The following is a 16,798-nucleotide window of genomic DNA, read 5'->3' on the forward strand; positions in this document are numbered from 1 at the left end:
TCAAAGGCCGTGGTATGTGCTATCCTGTCTGTGGGATGGTGCTTATAAAAGATCACTTGCTACTAATGGGAAAATGTAACGGGTTTCCTATCCGAGACTATATGTCAAAATGACCAAATGTTTGACATCCAATAGCCAATGATTACTAAATCAATGTGTTCTAGTGGTATCATTAAACAAAACAAACTTCTTGTGGAGGAGGGGAAAAGGGAAAGTCAGACGACATGCGATCCTGGAGCCAATTTCATAAAACATCGACGATCGTGAATTTACGTCTACATGTGTTTGGCATATATTTCACACAGAAAATTACATCATTACAGAAGATGAGAGCATTTTAAGAACGAAAGAAAATGAAATATGTGTACTTCAAAGTATATTTGTTGTACATGTTAATTCTATGAATTGTGGTTTAGTCATAGATTTGCGTTTACGAGCAAAACTATAGGCTCACGATGTTTTGTAAAATTGGTCCCAGAGAATGAGCCGTTCATAATAATCAATAATGTACTGTTAAAAATACGTAGGGCATATTCCATTTCAAATATCAATAATTATAGAATGAATTGATATATAAAACTCAAAATAAGTGCACAATGTGCGTTAATGTTCCCACACAAAGAGCATGAAAAAAACGCACCGATTGTTTTGATCGCGAAGCACGTGGCGTAGCGTGACGTTGCACGTACGAAGGGTGTGATTTGAAATTGAACACTTACTTTGTGTTTACGTTGTGTGCACACTGTTGCAATATTCTTTCTTGTTTGTAACTGAAGCACTAAATCATAACCTTGCTGTCACATTCTTTACGTCTCCAACGCCAGGAACGTCTCAGGGCTGTAGGCATGCTCAAGATGGCACCACCCAGCGAATTGTGGCCCATAAACTTAATGTGTCATATTCACTCATTAGCCGATTGTGTGCCCGATATGGACAAACCAGAAATGTGGATGATCGTCCCCGTTCAGGACGGCCAAGGGCCACAACTTCGGTTCAGGACCGCTTCATTAGGACTAATACACGTTCAAGAATCGAGGTCAGTTAGCCAATCAAATCGCAAGAGAACTCCGTGTTACAACTGGCGTTACAGTGTCTGGTTGGACAATTCGTAATAGACTGTATAGAAGTCGACCCTACGTTACCCCACATCGACTGCGAGACATATTGCTGCTAGACGTCAATGGTGTAGGCCTACACATCGTAGACATTGGGCTAACAGGCGTTGGGCTCGGGTAATGTTTTCAGACGAGTCCAGATTCACACTTGACTTCCATGATCGACGAAAGCATGTCTGGCGACATCCCAATGAACGCTACGCCAACGTCAATGACCGATTTGGAGGAGGGTCCGTTATGGTGTGGGGTGGCATCACCATGACTGCCAGAACCCAGCTGCATGGGCGTACGACCCGGGGGGGGGGGGGGGGCAACCCCCCCCCCCAAATTCGGGCAAAACAGTGGGGAAAATTTCGGGCAGTTTTATCTGGGTAAAATTTCGGGCAAATCAACCCCTCCAGCCCCCCTAAATCAGAGAGTCCCCATACGCCCATGCCCAGCTGCATATTGTTCATGGGAGGGTCACTGGGCAGTACTACCGTGACAACATCCTTGCACCGATTGTTGTGACCTTTGCACGTCAGGCTGGATGCCATTCTGTTTTTCAGGACGACAACGCCCGTGCTCACCGGAGTCTACTGGTCACTGCGTATCTGCAGCAATAGAACATCTCCACACTATCGTGACCAACCCTAAGCCCAGACCTTTAACCCATTGAGCACATGTGGGACATCATCGGACGACGTCTCCGAGAACGTCAACGTCAGCAAACCAACTTGCCTGAATTAGGAGCCGCTCTCCAAGAGGAATGGGGACATGATCCCCCAAAATGTGATTGGACGTTTAATCAGGAGCATGCCACTTCGGATTCCTGCATGCTTGGCGAACAGCGGGGGGTTTTACTCGTAACTAGTACAAATATTGAAAACGTCAAATTAACAAGCACCACCACTGTTGCCTATCTGTGTCTCCTCTGGACCTAAATCACTATCCTAGCTATAATGTTTAATGCCAGTCCCTTGTCACACGAGTGCTTGTGTTTTACCATTAATTAATATTGCAATAAAAATTGAAGACATCTCTGTTATATTGTGTAATATTTAAATACCCCCTACGTACTTTGAACAGTATACAATGTATAATACGCAAGGCCATTTTAACAGTTTCCGATCGTTCTGATCGCTTCACCTATTTTGATTTGTACTGCTGCTTCATTGTACTTACCCGATGCCGTGTTTTGCAAGCATCTTTTTTGCGCTCAGATCAAGTCAACTATCGTACACACATCGTGTTACATATTGCGTACAAAGATAAATTTCATAAATACAACCATAATGGAGACCGCCATCTTTGTTACTCGACAGAAGTGGCTATATACACGGCGGTCGTATTTTTTAGAGGAAAACCCAGAGTAAGGCTACGTGTGCCACCACACCGAATCCAAACTTTCTTGTCGGTGGACCTTGTTGTGCGATCGAACCCCGTCGGTGGATGCTCTGAGTGTTTCCCCGATATCAACCAGTGCCCCACGACTGGTGTATCGAAGTTTTTTTGTTTATGTTGGCCTGTCTGAGAATGCGCATATACAAGATACCTTAATTACTGTTAATGGATTTTTTTTTAACATGTTTCCTCTGAAGACTAAATATACACAAAGAAAAACGTTAAGCACCCCAAGATATAATTAGTACTGAAATGGCCCCATTCGTAAAAACTGCAAATTACGTGACGAATATATCAAGAATGGTGTTCCATCGAAATAATAGGAGAGTACAATGACATCTGCGACGTCGCACAACAGAACGACATGCACGTCCATCATGCCACCCATGCTTTGCTCAAAATGCAGTATCAATACACTGCAATTGTTGACATTTAACGTCACTGTCTTGCATTGTTGAAGTTTAATCGTTGAATATGGCACGTGGACGGTTATTAGAGGCCCAAATATGGCGTATTATTGGTATGCATGCGACCGGCATGACCTTCAAAAGTACAGGACGTCAACTGATGTATCATTACACCGTAATCAGCAGACTGATACGAAAACACGGGCATACCAATGCTGTAAAGGATCTCCCACGGTCAGGGAGACCGCGCATGACGTCACAGCGCGAGGACAGGGCCCTGCTTCGGCTCGTACGTCGTCAACAAATATTGGTGATTTACTGACAATCAAATGTAACAACACCACGTGGAAGCCACATGTATACGTGGGTGAACATTTCGTACCAGGTTCATTTTGTACCTGATATGAATTCGTATCCTACTTATTTCGTGCCCTAGTAATTTCGTACCATAATCAGATTTTTTTTTAAATGCAGGCAGTAGAAGACATCAATGGCGGATCCAGGGGGGCGCACGGTCCGTACGCCCCCCCCCCCCCCATTCGCTGCAGACATTTTAGTTTTTTACGTTATATTTTACTGTCAAGATTGCAGGAAATCCCATCTACGGCATATCTGCGCGCCCCCCCCCCCCCCCCCTTATAGAAAATCCTGGATCCGCCACTGGACATTGATGGCCCAAAGACATGCATGGATGTAGTGGTGGGGTGGGGGCCTCTGCAAAATGAAAGGGTATTTGTAAAATATTAGATATATCTGTTCATTAAAATAGGTTCGTTCAAAGCTGCTGTCCCTTAGGGGGGATTCCTTTTTTTTCTTCATATTTTCTTATAAATAGACTAATTTTTATGTACAAAAGCAAATCTTGTAAAAATGGGCAATTGTATGGTCAAATACTATACGTGGAATTATTGTATTTTAAAAATTCATTTCTATAGTAATATTTGTTCTGCTTTTTTATTGTTGCAGGAGGCGGTCCCGTGATGAACCTGAGTGGTATTGCTGAAGTGGTTTACGATGTTTTGGGGCATTCCAATGTTTCCATAAGTGGGGTTGACGGTGGCCTTGATTCGTCATTGATTCAGGTCATTGATTTAGGCACAAGGTACAATAGCAATAAAAATAATAATGAACTTGTTTATTTCTTTATTTCACTAAATACATTATTTTCAGAGAATAGCACTACACTAACCACATCATCCCAAATCAATACAGCGGTCTCAGAGTCTAACCATACCCCCGCCCCTCACCCCCTCCCAATATAATAAAACCTTTGAACCAAAATTAAATAAATTTTTACGTTTATAATGAAATTGCAAAAGAAGTAATGAAAACTAATAAGATGATAACTATAATCACATGAAAGTGATACAAGCCTATGGAAACGCCTACCCAGCATATGTATTCAAAATAAATTACTAGTAACGCGCTTTGATAACATTAAAAGTAAGTAACAAACATGCATGTACATCTTCGTTCCTATAATAGAAAAAAAAAGAAAAAAAAAAAAATGTTAACTTGCCCTGCAGAGCAGATATGTTATGGTTTAACCCTCTGGGACTATCAAATGAACAATACCGTACATTGCCAGGGGTGACCCCTCTCCTTGTAAACGAACTTTGTCAAACATATGTATGCATCTGTTTCAGTGTGGTGCCCCAGAGTTCAACCGTCACACCCTCCACCTCTTCCACCATGAACCACCCACCAGCAACCGTCATCGTGGAATCAGTTCCCTGTGGGATAGACGATGATGCAGACGATAGGATAACGAAAAGAAGATATAGACAATTGAAACTAGAGTTGCAGAAACAATATTTAATGTTGAAAATTAAAAAAAAGAAAAAAAAGTGAAGAATAGAAACATTATAAATTATCACGAAAACAATGATTCTCTTTAAATGTATGGACGGGTACAGTTTTGCCAGGCGTTAGAAAAATCTGCATATAAGCTAAACAATTCAATGTTTCATTTTACTGTATGGCGGCCACCTGTCTATGACAGCCATGTTGAGGTTCCCCAACGTATTTTACTATGTGTTTTAACTTTGTATGTCAACCACCTGCTCAACGCGGCTACCGGTCACAATTTTCGAACTAAAAGGCGAAAATGAACCTGTTGTCGCGGCCATAAAAATGCATTGTAAAGAAATGGATGCAGCAGTTACCGTGATAAATGTTGAATTGAAAGCCGGTTCTCAGCCGGAATATCAGCGATCATGTTCACTTTAAAAAAAAAACCCCACCAACATAACAATAGCTATAGGATTGCAATATGTAGCAACCGTTATGTATTTATTTGATTGGCTGTTTATTAAGCAGTAGTGATCTGTTGTGTCAGGTCTCGTCATGTCAAAGGTCATAACTGTAAACACAATAGGATGAATACTTTGCAGTATCATTTAGACTCATGTCGGCCACTTTTGTGGTTGCTTCTTTGATATAGAAATTAACATGTTAGATGTTGTTTGGTGTTGTTCGGTGTTCAATGAATTGTTCCAGGTTAGCTTTGATAAGACAAAAAAATCCTTTAATCTTGTGACAAGTGCTGAAGACGGGTAACTGGCGGCAATTAGTAGACCAGTGTAGTTATTGGCGCATGCTCGTATTCGACAATTAACAGGTGTTTTTACCTTGAGATGTAATCGGCGGTAACCATTAAAAGCAGTTGTTGAGAGTCTTGTTACCGAAAACAACGTGTCAGCTCTTGAGGTTATTATTATTAAATATTGTTGCTGTTTATTTCTGACATTTGTTTCTAAAAATGGCACCTAAAATTCGTAAGCCGATCGCGTTAACGCTAGTACAGAGGGTAAGCGTAAATTTGGATGTACACTGTATTTGTTTAGTTTTTGTTAAAGAGTTCTAGCATAACAATAAAATTGTAAATTTTTGTTGACATTTATTCGGACCTGGATATGACGTCCAATTTTGGCCGGCCCCACAAGTGGCCGTCATATTAAAAAACGTATATATATATATATCATATTATTTTACTCTGATTAAGTACCCTGGAAGTGAATGTTGGTGAACTGAAGACGATGTCCTTGTGGATTGGATGCTCCTGCGGCTTCCGTTTCTTCGTCTCCCTCCTCTTCATCATCGTCAGGGTAATCACCAGCTTCATCTGGTGACATCTGGATGTTACGGGCTTTACAAATGTTATGTAGAACCGAGTATGAGAGAATTACTTTGCAAGTCTTGGCAGGTGTTAAGCGGATTTCTCCATGGAAGAAGCCGGTACCGGGCTGTGAACCCTTTACCTACCAGCCTGTAGTCCGATGGCTTAACCACTGCGCCACCGAGGCCGGTGTGTTCTTTCTGACACTCCCTAGGAACCACTTTGCAAAGGTTTAAATGTATATATAAAAACGTATAATATATATATCGTTTGGTGCAAAAATCATGGCTATAGGTTAACAGAAACTGGGAGAAATTTTGACCAAGTGTGATAGGGGTTAAAAAAACAAAACAAACCACTTAATAACAGGTATGACCACCTCTTGAATTGACCACTGCAGTGCATCGCAGGCGCATAGAATTGACTAAAGTGTTGATTTCTGCCTGTGGAATATTGTTCCATTCCTGAATGAGCGCTTGACGAACTTCGTTGATCGTACGGGTGAGTTGGGACGACGCCTCAATTGTCTGTCCAGACTATCCCAGACATGCTCGATGGGGTTGAGATCAGGACTTTTAGCGGGCCAGTCATCAATGAAATCAATGTTATTTGTCCTAAGAAAATTTACAGTGTCTCTAGCTGTATGAGAGGTGGCATTATCATGCTGAAAAATCGAGATGTTGGCGTTGTTATGGCACAGAGGAATGACGTGATGAGCGAGAATGTCATCGCGGTAACGTTGAGCATTTAACTTGCCATCAATGACGACTAGTGGTGAACGATAACCATGGGCAGTGGCTGCCCAGACCATGACAGAACCCCCACCCTTGAAACGATCTCGTTCAAGAACACAACAGTCAGCATAGCGTTCATTTCTCCTACGGTAGACGCGCACCCTGCCATCACCAAAGACGATTACGAACAGTTTGCCCACTGATTCGGTTATTATGAAGCCCAGGTGTGTTAGCAGCAGTAGCAGTGGCAGTTTGGAATCGATTGCGCAAATGCGTGTTCATGATATAGCTGCCTTGACCACGCGTTGTAACACGCGGACGTCCACGACGTGGTGCTTCCTGTCGTTCGAAATCTTACGCGAAGATTTCGTATCGCTCGATTAGAACTCCCAACATGCCTTGCAACGTGTTCTGTCGACTTGCCAGCATCAAGCATGCCAATCGCCCGTTCGCGTAAATTATTGGGTATTCTTGGCATACTAAAAATGCTACAATGTAAAAAACGTATTTTTTTTTACAAATTATGAAGCGTTTTCGTTCACTTGACAACAATGTCAGTAAGACAAGTAAAACAAATTGACCGAATACTACACGGGACATGTCGAACCATGCATGCATGTGCAAATTGAATTTCACGTTGTCGACGATTAACAGTGCAAAAATAATCGATAAAATTCATGAATCCTGATAATACAGCTCAAGGCTAATACTACCTATATAATTTCATTACACAATGAATTCTTTAACACAACAAATGCTATATGTCCAAATCGGAAGTTTCTTTTTTTGTTCAGTATATATATATATATATATATATATATATATATATATATATATATATATATATATATATAAATATATATATTGCACTTTTGTCCTACGCTATTACTCCGAGTTTCACGCCCTTCGACGATCTTCAGATAGCTGACACTGGTGAAAAGATTGCAGGGTTTTTATTTTTGTGTAGGGCGGTTGCGTGGTTTGGGCTTACTGGTGTGACGGCATTTTGAGATGAGCTCAGTCCTTTTGTTGAGATTGTTTTTGTCTTTTGTTTGTAGGATGGCGAGCTTTTCCTCAATGCACAGGTTGCATTGGCCGGAGTTTCGTTTGTACGTGTTCGACTGTTTGATAATTTGCCAGCTTATTTCATAATTTGTTCGCTGTTTTTTTAGTTCCCAGACATGTTTAGATAGCTCGGTTTCTTTCGAGTTTGAACGATTTCGTGTGATTGTTGTATCGTTGTTTGAAATATATATATATATATGCTAAATGACCATATGTTTCACATCCAATAGTCGTGATTAATAAATCAATGTGCTCTAGTGGTGTCGTTAAATAAAATAAACTTTATTTCTTAACACTATAGCCCATATATGTTTTTTTATTCAGTAATTCTCTTCAAATTAAACAAAAACAAAAAAAAACACACGAAAAAACACCCCGCTAGTTATTATTTCCTTTTTTAAAGAATGTAATAGTAAAAGTAAATAAATAAGTAAGTAAGTAAATAAATAAATAACAAATGCAAGATAAAAAAGGGTTACAGGTTGCCCTAGACATACTACGAAGCTGCGTACCCAGATCTCCGAAGCGCATCACAAGGGGACTCGAACCGGTTTTGATGAACACATCAGCCCATCACGCAGACGACACAGCCATGTTCTAGAACAAACTAAAATATGTAATATACTCTTCAAAAGAAGAAACGCAAAACCATATTGTCGTAACATTTGGAGAATTGATTTAATTATTGAATGGTGAGTCCGATAATTACCAAATGTTGGAGGATTGTTCACAATTCACTCTAGTCCATTGTGAGTAAGTGATAGGACACACCACCAAGGTCAAGGTCATCTGGAGTCAATACCGGGTGTGGCATCCGCGTGTGTTGACAACTGCCTGGCACCGCCTGCCCATTGAAGCAACCAGAGTAAGGATGACGTCCCGGGAGATGGTGGCCCACTCGGCCTGCAAGGCTGCTGCCAGCTCGGGCAGGGTCTGGGGCTGTGGTTGTCGCTGTCGGAGGCGTCGGTCCAACTCGTCCCATAGATGCTCAATTGGGTTCAAATCCGGTGATATCAATGGCCAAGGAAGGACATTAATGTTGTTGTTCTGTAGGAAAGCCGTTGTGAGACGTGCTGTGTGAGGCCTGGCGTTGTCATGTTGGAACACTGCGTTGGCGTTGGCCATAACTGGAACGATGTGTGGCCGGAGGATCTGGTCAATGTAGCCCTGTGCATTCAGGTTGCCCTGCACGTGGACCAGGTCAGTTCTGCCAGTGTGTGAGATGGCTGCCCACACCATGACACTACCCCCGCCGAATCTGTCCACTTCCTGCACGCAGTTTGCCGCATAACGTTCACCACGACGCCTATACACGCGACATCTTCCATCATGACGTCGGAGCAGAAATCGGGACTCGTCACTGAACCACACCTGTCTCCATCGCAGTTGAGGCCATTGTCGATGAATCTGGCACCACTGCAGTCGGAGTTGACGGTGTTGTGGTGTTAAGATGACACCTCGAACTGGACGTCTGGCACGAATTCCTACCTCACGTAGGCGGTTCCGTACGGTCTGGTCGGATATCCTGCGCAAACCTGGTATTGCTGCGGCTGTGGAGGTGGCAGTAGTCAATCGTTCCCGAAGGTGGCGTACCCGGATGTAGCGGTCCTGCCCGGGGGTAGTGACCCGTGGTCGACCGGATCTAGGGAGGTCACGTGTTGATCCATGTTGCTGGTAACGGTCCCACATTCTGGAGATGGTGCTTGGGGACACATGGAATGCCCTGGCAACGGCCGTTCTGGATTCGCCTGCGTCTAGTCGGCCGATGGCATTGTTTCTCTGCGGTTCACTGAGACGTGGCATGTCCTGGATTGTCAACTGTCGGCCAGATACAGAGGCCAGGCAAGCGAACACCCTGCACTTTTATACTGTCGGTGTTCATGTTGCACGTGCAGACAACGCACGTGCAGTGGTGACATGGTTTGCACGTGGCTGCGTTTTTGCGAATATTCACATTTTGGAACTTTATTGTACAGTAGCTGCGTTTTATCGAATGTAACCGTGGGAATGTGTTTGGGACATGCAGTGACCTTATATTCACAAAGCATGAGTTATAACCCATTTGTACCCTTTTGCGTTTCTTTTTTTTGAAGAGTATATAACGTATATAACCACCATTCAAAACTGTCACAGTGGGACTTGAGTGTATAAAAGAATTATATTTTCTTCTTCTTTTTTTTTTTTTTTACCACAAATGTACTATTTCTCAATTCAATTAAAAATAATTATTTATAACTAAGTTCTATATAAGTATTTAACAAAAAAAACACAAAAAAAACTAGGGCAACAACAATAAAATTGTTACTGGGACACGTGACACGGGAATTCCCCGGATATCACCCGTTTACACCACTGAGAACGCTACATCCACAGTCGACAAGGGATATATCGGTCTGTGTGTGTACAGGGGCGTGAGTAGAGTGGGGGTTGTTTTATTCATATATATGCATATGTTCCGGGGGCAACCTGGACGGAACACACTAGTACCTTCGCACGGCACGGTCTAGATCCCCCTTGCATAATTTCCTGCACACGCGCCTGGTGGATGTATGTTTGTGTGCGTGCGTGCATTTTAAACTATGTACGGCCATTTGCCGTCTAATTTGTGGATAGTTCGCTATCAGATCGACAAGTAAACAGGCAGAGAGACAGAGAAGGGGATGGGGGGGGGGGGGGAGAGAGAGTTCTTTTACTTCCACTAATAATGTGCTAAAGTATTGCTAAATAACAAATTATTTCCTTTCTTTTTAGCTCTTTAAAGGCACTACCCTGAGTGTTCAGCAACTGTTAAGATGCTGTTGTCCACCAACAACTATACACTATTCATAAAATAAACTGCAGAGTATATGATAAAGATGCATTCAATTTATTCACTAAAAATATTTGATTAAGATATGGTTAATTGTATGACAATTTCAAATAGACTGATGAACAATATACATGTATTCATACTAGTATAATCATTCTCTTTGAAACATTTCTTGGGAGAATAAATAGGCTACTAACGTATGTACACTTTTGAAATGTTATATGAAGGGGTTTTGCAGTCACATTACTTCTGATGTTTGTTCAGATTTTGAGATGTTTTAGTATCAGTTTTATCGAGCTTTCTTTGTGAAAATGTTTAGTTTATGTCGCCATAGGCATGACTGCATGCTCATATATTGCGATACCCATGGAGAGTATAACTTTCACTGCCGGTCCCCCACCCCTCCAACCCCCACCTCCATTCCTCCATGCTCCTCGTCTTGCCGGGAAGATAGGCCCGCACGTAATTATCGTTTTCCCGTCGACAACATATTAGGCTTATGTGTTTCCATGTCTAGTTTTTTACTCGAATGACATATGGGTCTAATCTGTGGAAGCGCCACTGTTGGTTTTGAAGTCAGCGCTCCTATAAGTCTGGCTTGTTCTTTCAACTTCCTCCTTCCTTCCTGGATCTTGTAGTTGAGGAACGTGTTCTCTTCGCACTTGTGTACCAGTTCCACACGGCACTCCTCCAAGTTACATTTATACAAACATCGCTGACCATTACACCTCCAGAACCGGCCATCGTCCGTCAGGACGTCTTGTCCATCATCGTTCATTCCATTTAAATTCTTTTGGAGAATTAATATCTCTTTGTTTTTAGAATCAATGGTACTTTTTAACCTCAATATATCCTGGTATAACTTGGCATTCTCTTTAAGAAGTTGGTCGTATTTACAGTGTAGTCGGTTTTGCTTTTCCAGTTCTGCAATCTTCTCTTCTTGACTGAGTATGACTTTTTCCTTTTCAGAAATTTCCTTCTGAAGAACTTCATTGCATTTTTCCAGTTTCACCACAGACTCGTGATTTCTTTTAACGTCTGAAATAAGAGTCTCGTTCTTCCGGCGGTATCGCTCTTCTCGCTGTCGTAGAACTCTCGTGAGGTTTCCGAACTCTCGTTGAAACTCCTGCGCTATGATTTTCTCATCACCGAGCTCCTTCTGAAGAGTGCTGAGTGATCTTTCGTATTCCTTCTCACTCTGGTCCTGGGCACACTTCAAAAACTGAAGGCGAAATAGCAAGCCTTGGTTTTCAAACACAACTCTGTCTCTAATAAATCGCTTTAGCGCTCTCAGTTCCTCGATACTCAGCTTCTTGGAAAGACGACTGTGTTCTCGGAATAGATCTGCAAAATAAATGGTTTTGGGTCAGATGAGTTGTCCGTTTGAAAAAAACAAAAACATTAATGTAAGTAAAAATTAATGTCAAAATAAAGTATGCTGAAACATCTGTAGGATTTTGTTGGCGAGTGTTTGATCCTTCTATTAACAAAACAAAATACAAAAGATTAGCTGTTTTTTCAACGAAATTAATAAATTACGTCTTTGAAGAATAACATTTTTTTTTCCACAATCAGAGCAGCGACTCCAATTCAAGGTACTGTACAGGTTCAATGATGAGATGAAAGACTTTAACACCTATTTGTCTATCCTCCAAATTACTAACAACTAACAATTACATCTATTCTAGACAGACAGCCTAGATATATCTACTGTGTGCCCCAAAAAGCATGTTTGTGCTTTGAATGGCTTGTCTAGGGTGCCAAATACAATTGCCCTATAAAAAGTAACCGGGGAAAAAAACCAGAAGAAAAAAAGAAAAGAGAAATGAAAAAGCTTAATCTGATTCAGTGGTTATATTTGTAAATAAAGAGAATCGATATCCATGACCACACGCCCAAGATGTCAATACGCCTCTTACTGAAACCGCTAAGTTGTCAGATGGAAAGTAATATTCGATATATGGATGTCTTCAAATATACCTACGAGAAAATCAGTAATAACAGTTTGCCATTTCGAACGTCTTCTATTTCTAGCTCTGTCAGTGCAGAACCGGGCCCGTAGTTGTACGGTGTGGGCTTTTTTTTTGCCATACTCTATATAAATAAAGATAAAAATGTGTCTGGTTGTTCCCCTCCCCCCCCCCCCCCCCCCCCCCCACTTCCCTTCCTCCTACAATAGAGACTGTGGCACCCTTATTTAAAGAGTGTGTCCCCACCAAACTCTAGATATCGTTCCTCCGGGCCTGACTTAGACTTAAGAGTATTGTACGTGTCTCTATACCACTAAGGTTTCAAGCATGTCCACCCCGGATCCGGTCTCTGGATAACCAGTGATCTGACTCGGGACAGAAATATCCGGGCTTGAGAATTACCTTTGAATTATAAGAATTTATGTATATTAGAATTCTAATGGAAAAGAAAACAACATCAGAAGTACAATTGTACATTTTACAGCGAAAAAATAAAAGTATTTATTAACCTTTCAGTCTTTAGTGAAATACCTAAATGACTATAATGTGTAACTCGCATTATTAAAAAATATATTTATATTCTGTTATTTTTAACTTAGCCCAAAAAATATCTTGAAGAGAAATTACCAATGTTAGTTGTATTTGTGCCATATTTGGATTTCTTTTCTTTCACAATTTATTTTATTTTACGTAAAAACAATATAATGTAATTACAGTTGTGAATTGAAATAATTTTATATGTATTGTTCTTTTTGAAACATATTTTTATAATAACGCAAATAATATAGTATTTGACATTTGAAAAAAGTACTATCAACATCTATAATGACAGTATTCTACATTCTGAAAAATTATTATCATCTATAACATTAACATTGGCGTACTTCCAGGAATTAAATATATATTCTACTCTACGGGAAACCAGGTACAAACATATAAAACATAACACACGACAAGCATATATATTATAGAAAGATTCCACAAACCATCTATGCCTGGTAAAGTGGTGCCATTCATGATGATGCTATGCAACTTTGTTGCCGTGTCCGCCAAAACGTTTCCCGAATTTAAAATCCGCAGTCATTATAAATGGTGTTCAAAGTCATGTGACCAAGACTGGCAACTACAAGCAGACGACAGAACTCTCTACTTACGACTATCGATCAACCGATAATGGCTGAAGTACAAATGTCATCATGAAACATGCCAGCAAATAGATTCTACATTTCATCACAGCTGCAACTCTTTTTCTACGGAAACGGGTCGGTTACGACAATAGCTTGACCTTAGAATCATTAGTTTAAGTAAATTTGCTTCGGACTTAAAAATATGTTACTAGTGGAAATATATTTACATTCTTCTTAAATAAATGAACGCAGTTGACACAAACATCTCTGTCTGTATGTCCGACTCTCTCTCTCTCTCTCTCTCTCTCTCTCTCTCTCTCTCTCTCTCTCTCTCTCTCTCTCTCTCTCTCTCTCTCTCATCTCCATCCTACCTCTCTCTCCCCACCACCACCACCCCTCTATGTCCATCAAGTGACAACTAAATCGAGTTAGATGCCCAACAGCCTTTATTCCTCACTCCAGCCAGTGCACTACGACTGATACATCAAAGGCCGTGGCATGTGCTATCCTGTCTATCGAATGGTGCATATAAACGATCCCTTGCTGCTAATCGAAAAAAGTAGCCCATGAAGTGGCGACAGCGGGTTTCCTCCCTCAATATCTGTGTGGTCCTTAATCATGTGTCCGACGCCATATAACCGTAAATAAAATGTGCTGAGTGCGTCGTTAAATAAACCATTTGAAACCCGCTGTCGCCACTTCATGAGCTACTCTTTTCGATTAGCAGCAAGGGATCTTTTATATGCACCATCCCACAGACATGGTAGTACATACCACGGCCTTTGATATACCAGTCGTGATGCACTGGCTGGAACGAGAAATAGCCCAATAGGCCCACCGACGGGGATCGATCCCACACCGACCGCGAATCATGCGAGCGCTGTACCACTGGGCTACGTACCCTCCCCCCCCCCCCCCCCCCCGTAAAGTATAAAGTAACAGCAGCAAAAACCAAATATATCTCCTGGCCCGTGTTAATGTTGACCGACAAAAACTGGTCCGGATGGCTGTATTTCAAGCCCTGAGCACCTTTAAATAATGATTGGGAGAGGGGGCGGGGGGTGCTGATTAAAACGAGCTAGCTCATTTTGTAACCGCTGCGTATCACGTAAACTAACGAAAATAATTTCCTATCAATTCTAGGTAATGGCTGTTAAAAAACATAATCACACTGGCGTACAGGTAGATGAGTTAGTAACGAACGGCAATAGTATGGTTTATTTATATCTTTAAGGACTACGTGTACTGAGTTTTAATAATGCAAAGTTAGTCAGCTATAATACATGTAAGAACACATAAGCGTACGAGACGGGTCAGTGCTGGAGCAAAACCTCAAATTCGGGCAAAAATTATACAAATATTCGAGAAAATATGCTAACCTGAGACCTTTTTACCATGTATTTCCATCAGTCTACACTCAAAATTAGTATTAATCCATGTAAAAATGTGTAGTGATTCGTTTGCAACCCTATATAGCTGTTTGGTAGTAATGCTAATATGAATAAATGTTGTTATGCAGATTCGGGCATTTTCAATTAATTCGTTCAGAAGCCAGCCTGTCCCCCAACTAAAAGGGGAGCCCGTACACCTATGTAGGTACGATATGTGGAGTTGTTAAGAGTGGACAACCTCAAGTGGCGGGTCACAGCCTATATAGAGGGGGAGGGGGAGGGGGGGGAGAGAGAGGGGGGGGGGGGGGGAGAGGAGAGGGCGCACAAGCTATAGTTTTACCTGTATTTATATAAGAGTAAGACACAAAATAATAATAATAATAATAATAATAATAATAATGATAAACAAAAAACAAAAACAAAACAAAACAAAACAAAAACCAAGAAAACCCCAAACCCAACCGAATAGGTTTGTCCTGTGGGGTTGATTCCTTTCTGATATGTTTTTGTGTGTGGCTTGCCTCATATTGTTTGTTTGTGCTATTATTTTGAGTGATGATGGGGGTGGGTGGGGCTGGGCGGGGTGGGCTCGATTTCTATTTCAATGGATAGTTGGATGGGGATTTGCACCACTCAACCGGTGCGGAAGTTATCTTTTATACACCAGATACTGAACACAGTATTGTAAAAGAAAAACAGTACAATGATGGCACGTAGGGTCATCACAGAAAATAGGAATAATTATGGCGATATTTTTTATATTTTGTTTTGGCCGACTGTTGAGGGAATACTAGTATATGGGGACATAATTTAGGAATGAATTACAAAGCCCAGGTGTTTTTTTATTTTATGATTTATTTTTTGGTAATACATGTGTGAAACCAATAACTATATAATTATATTTGCAATCAGTGGCGGATCCAGAAAATCCATTTAGGGTGCCCCCCAATGACATGAGGCGGAATGCCAAGGGAAGTTTGGGGGAGGTTTGGAGGGGATCGTAAAAAAATGACAATTAATATATAATAAAATTTTAACTGTCGCAAAATTTAGGGGAGGGGCGGGCCCCTGCCCCCCCCCCTACCCCCAGATCCGCCTCTGGCAATGCTCAAGTTATCCCTGCGCTCAAGAAAAACAGGCTTTGTAAACTCGGCCCAATATGTTTTACCACTGGACGCCCTCAAACATCTCGTGATCATTCATGTCAACTTCAATTTCTCGCTTCAGCCAGTGAACCACGACTGGTACATCAAAGGCCGTGATATGTGCTATCCTGTCTATGAGATGGTGCATATAAAAGATCTCTTGCTGCTAATCGAAAAAGAGTAGCCCATGAAGTGGAGACAGCGGGTTTCCGCTCTAACTATCTGTGTGGTCCTTAACCATATAACCGTAAATAAAATGTGCTGAGTGCGTCGTTAAATAAAAAAAATTCCTTCCTTCCTTCAACTTCATTTTCATGCTACATCATCTATTAGTAATTAAAATTCAAGGCCGCTTCCATGGGCTGTCTGTCACTCACTCTGGGTTCTAATCGGTACTGGACTCCAAATATCGGCACCTGTATGTTCCATATATGTATTCAATGGCTTTTAGCGCTGAACCATCGACGCTGGAATTATGATCTACAGTAGAATCCTGGAAAACCTAAGTCTTGCTCGTAGCTTTATAATGCTACA

General features: G+C 41.3%; 1 protein-coding gene across 1 annotated transcript; it reads right to left on the reverse strand.

Annotated features, from left to right (window-relative positions):
• Positions 1 to 11,088: 11,088 nt before the first annotated feature.
• Positions 11,089 to 11,997, reverse strand: LOC121368785 (the record flags this gene model as incomplete). The annotated part of the gene is made up of 1 exon (XM_041493533.1): positions 11,089 to 11,997. A coding segment is annotated over one exon (900 nt), but the record flags the coding sequence as incomplete, so codon positions are not given.
• Positions 11,998 to 16,798: the final 4,801 nt, after the last annotated feature.

Source organism: Gigantopelta aegis, chromosome 3 (genome assembly GCF_016097555.1).
Source record: "Gigantopelta aegis isolate Gae_Host chromosome 3, Gae_host_genome, whole genome shotgun sequence".
Lineage (NCBI taxonomy): Eukaryota > Metazoa > Mollusca > Gastropoda > Neomphalida > Peltospiridae > Gigantopelta > Gigantopelta aegis.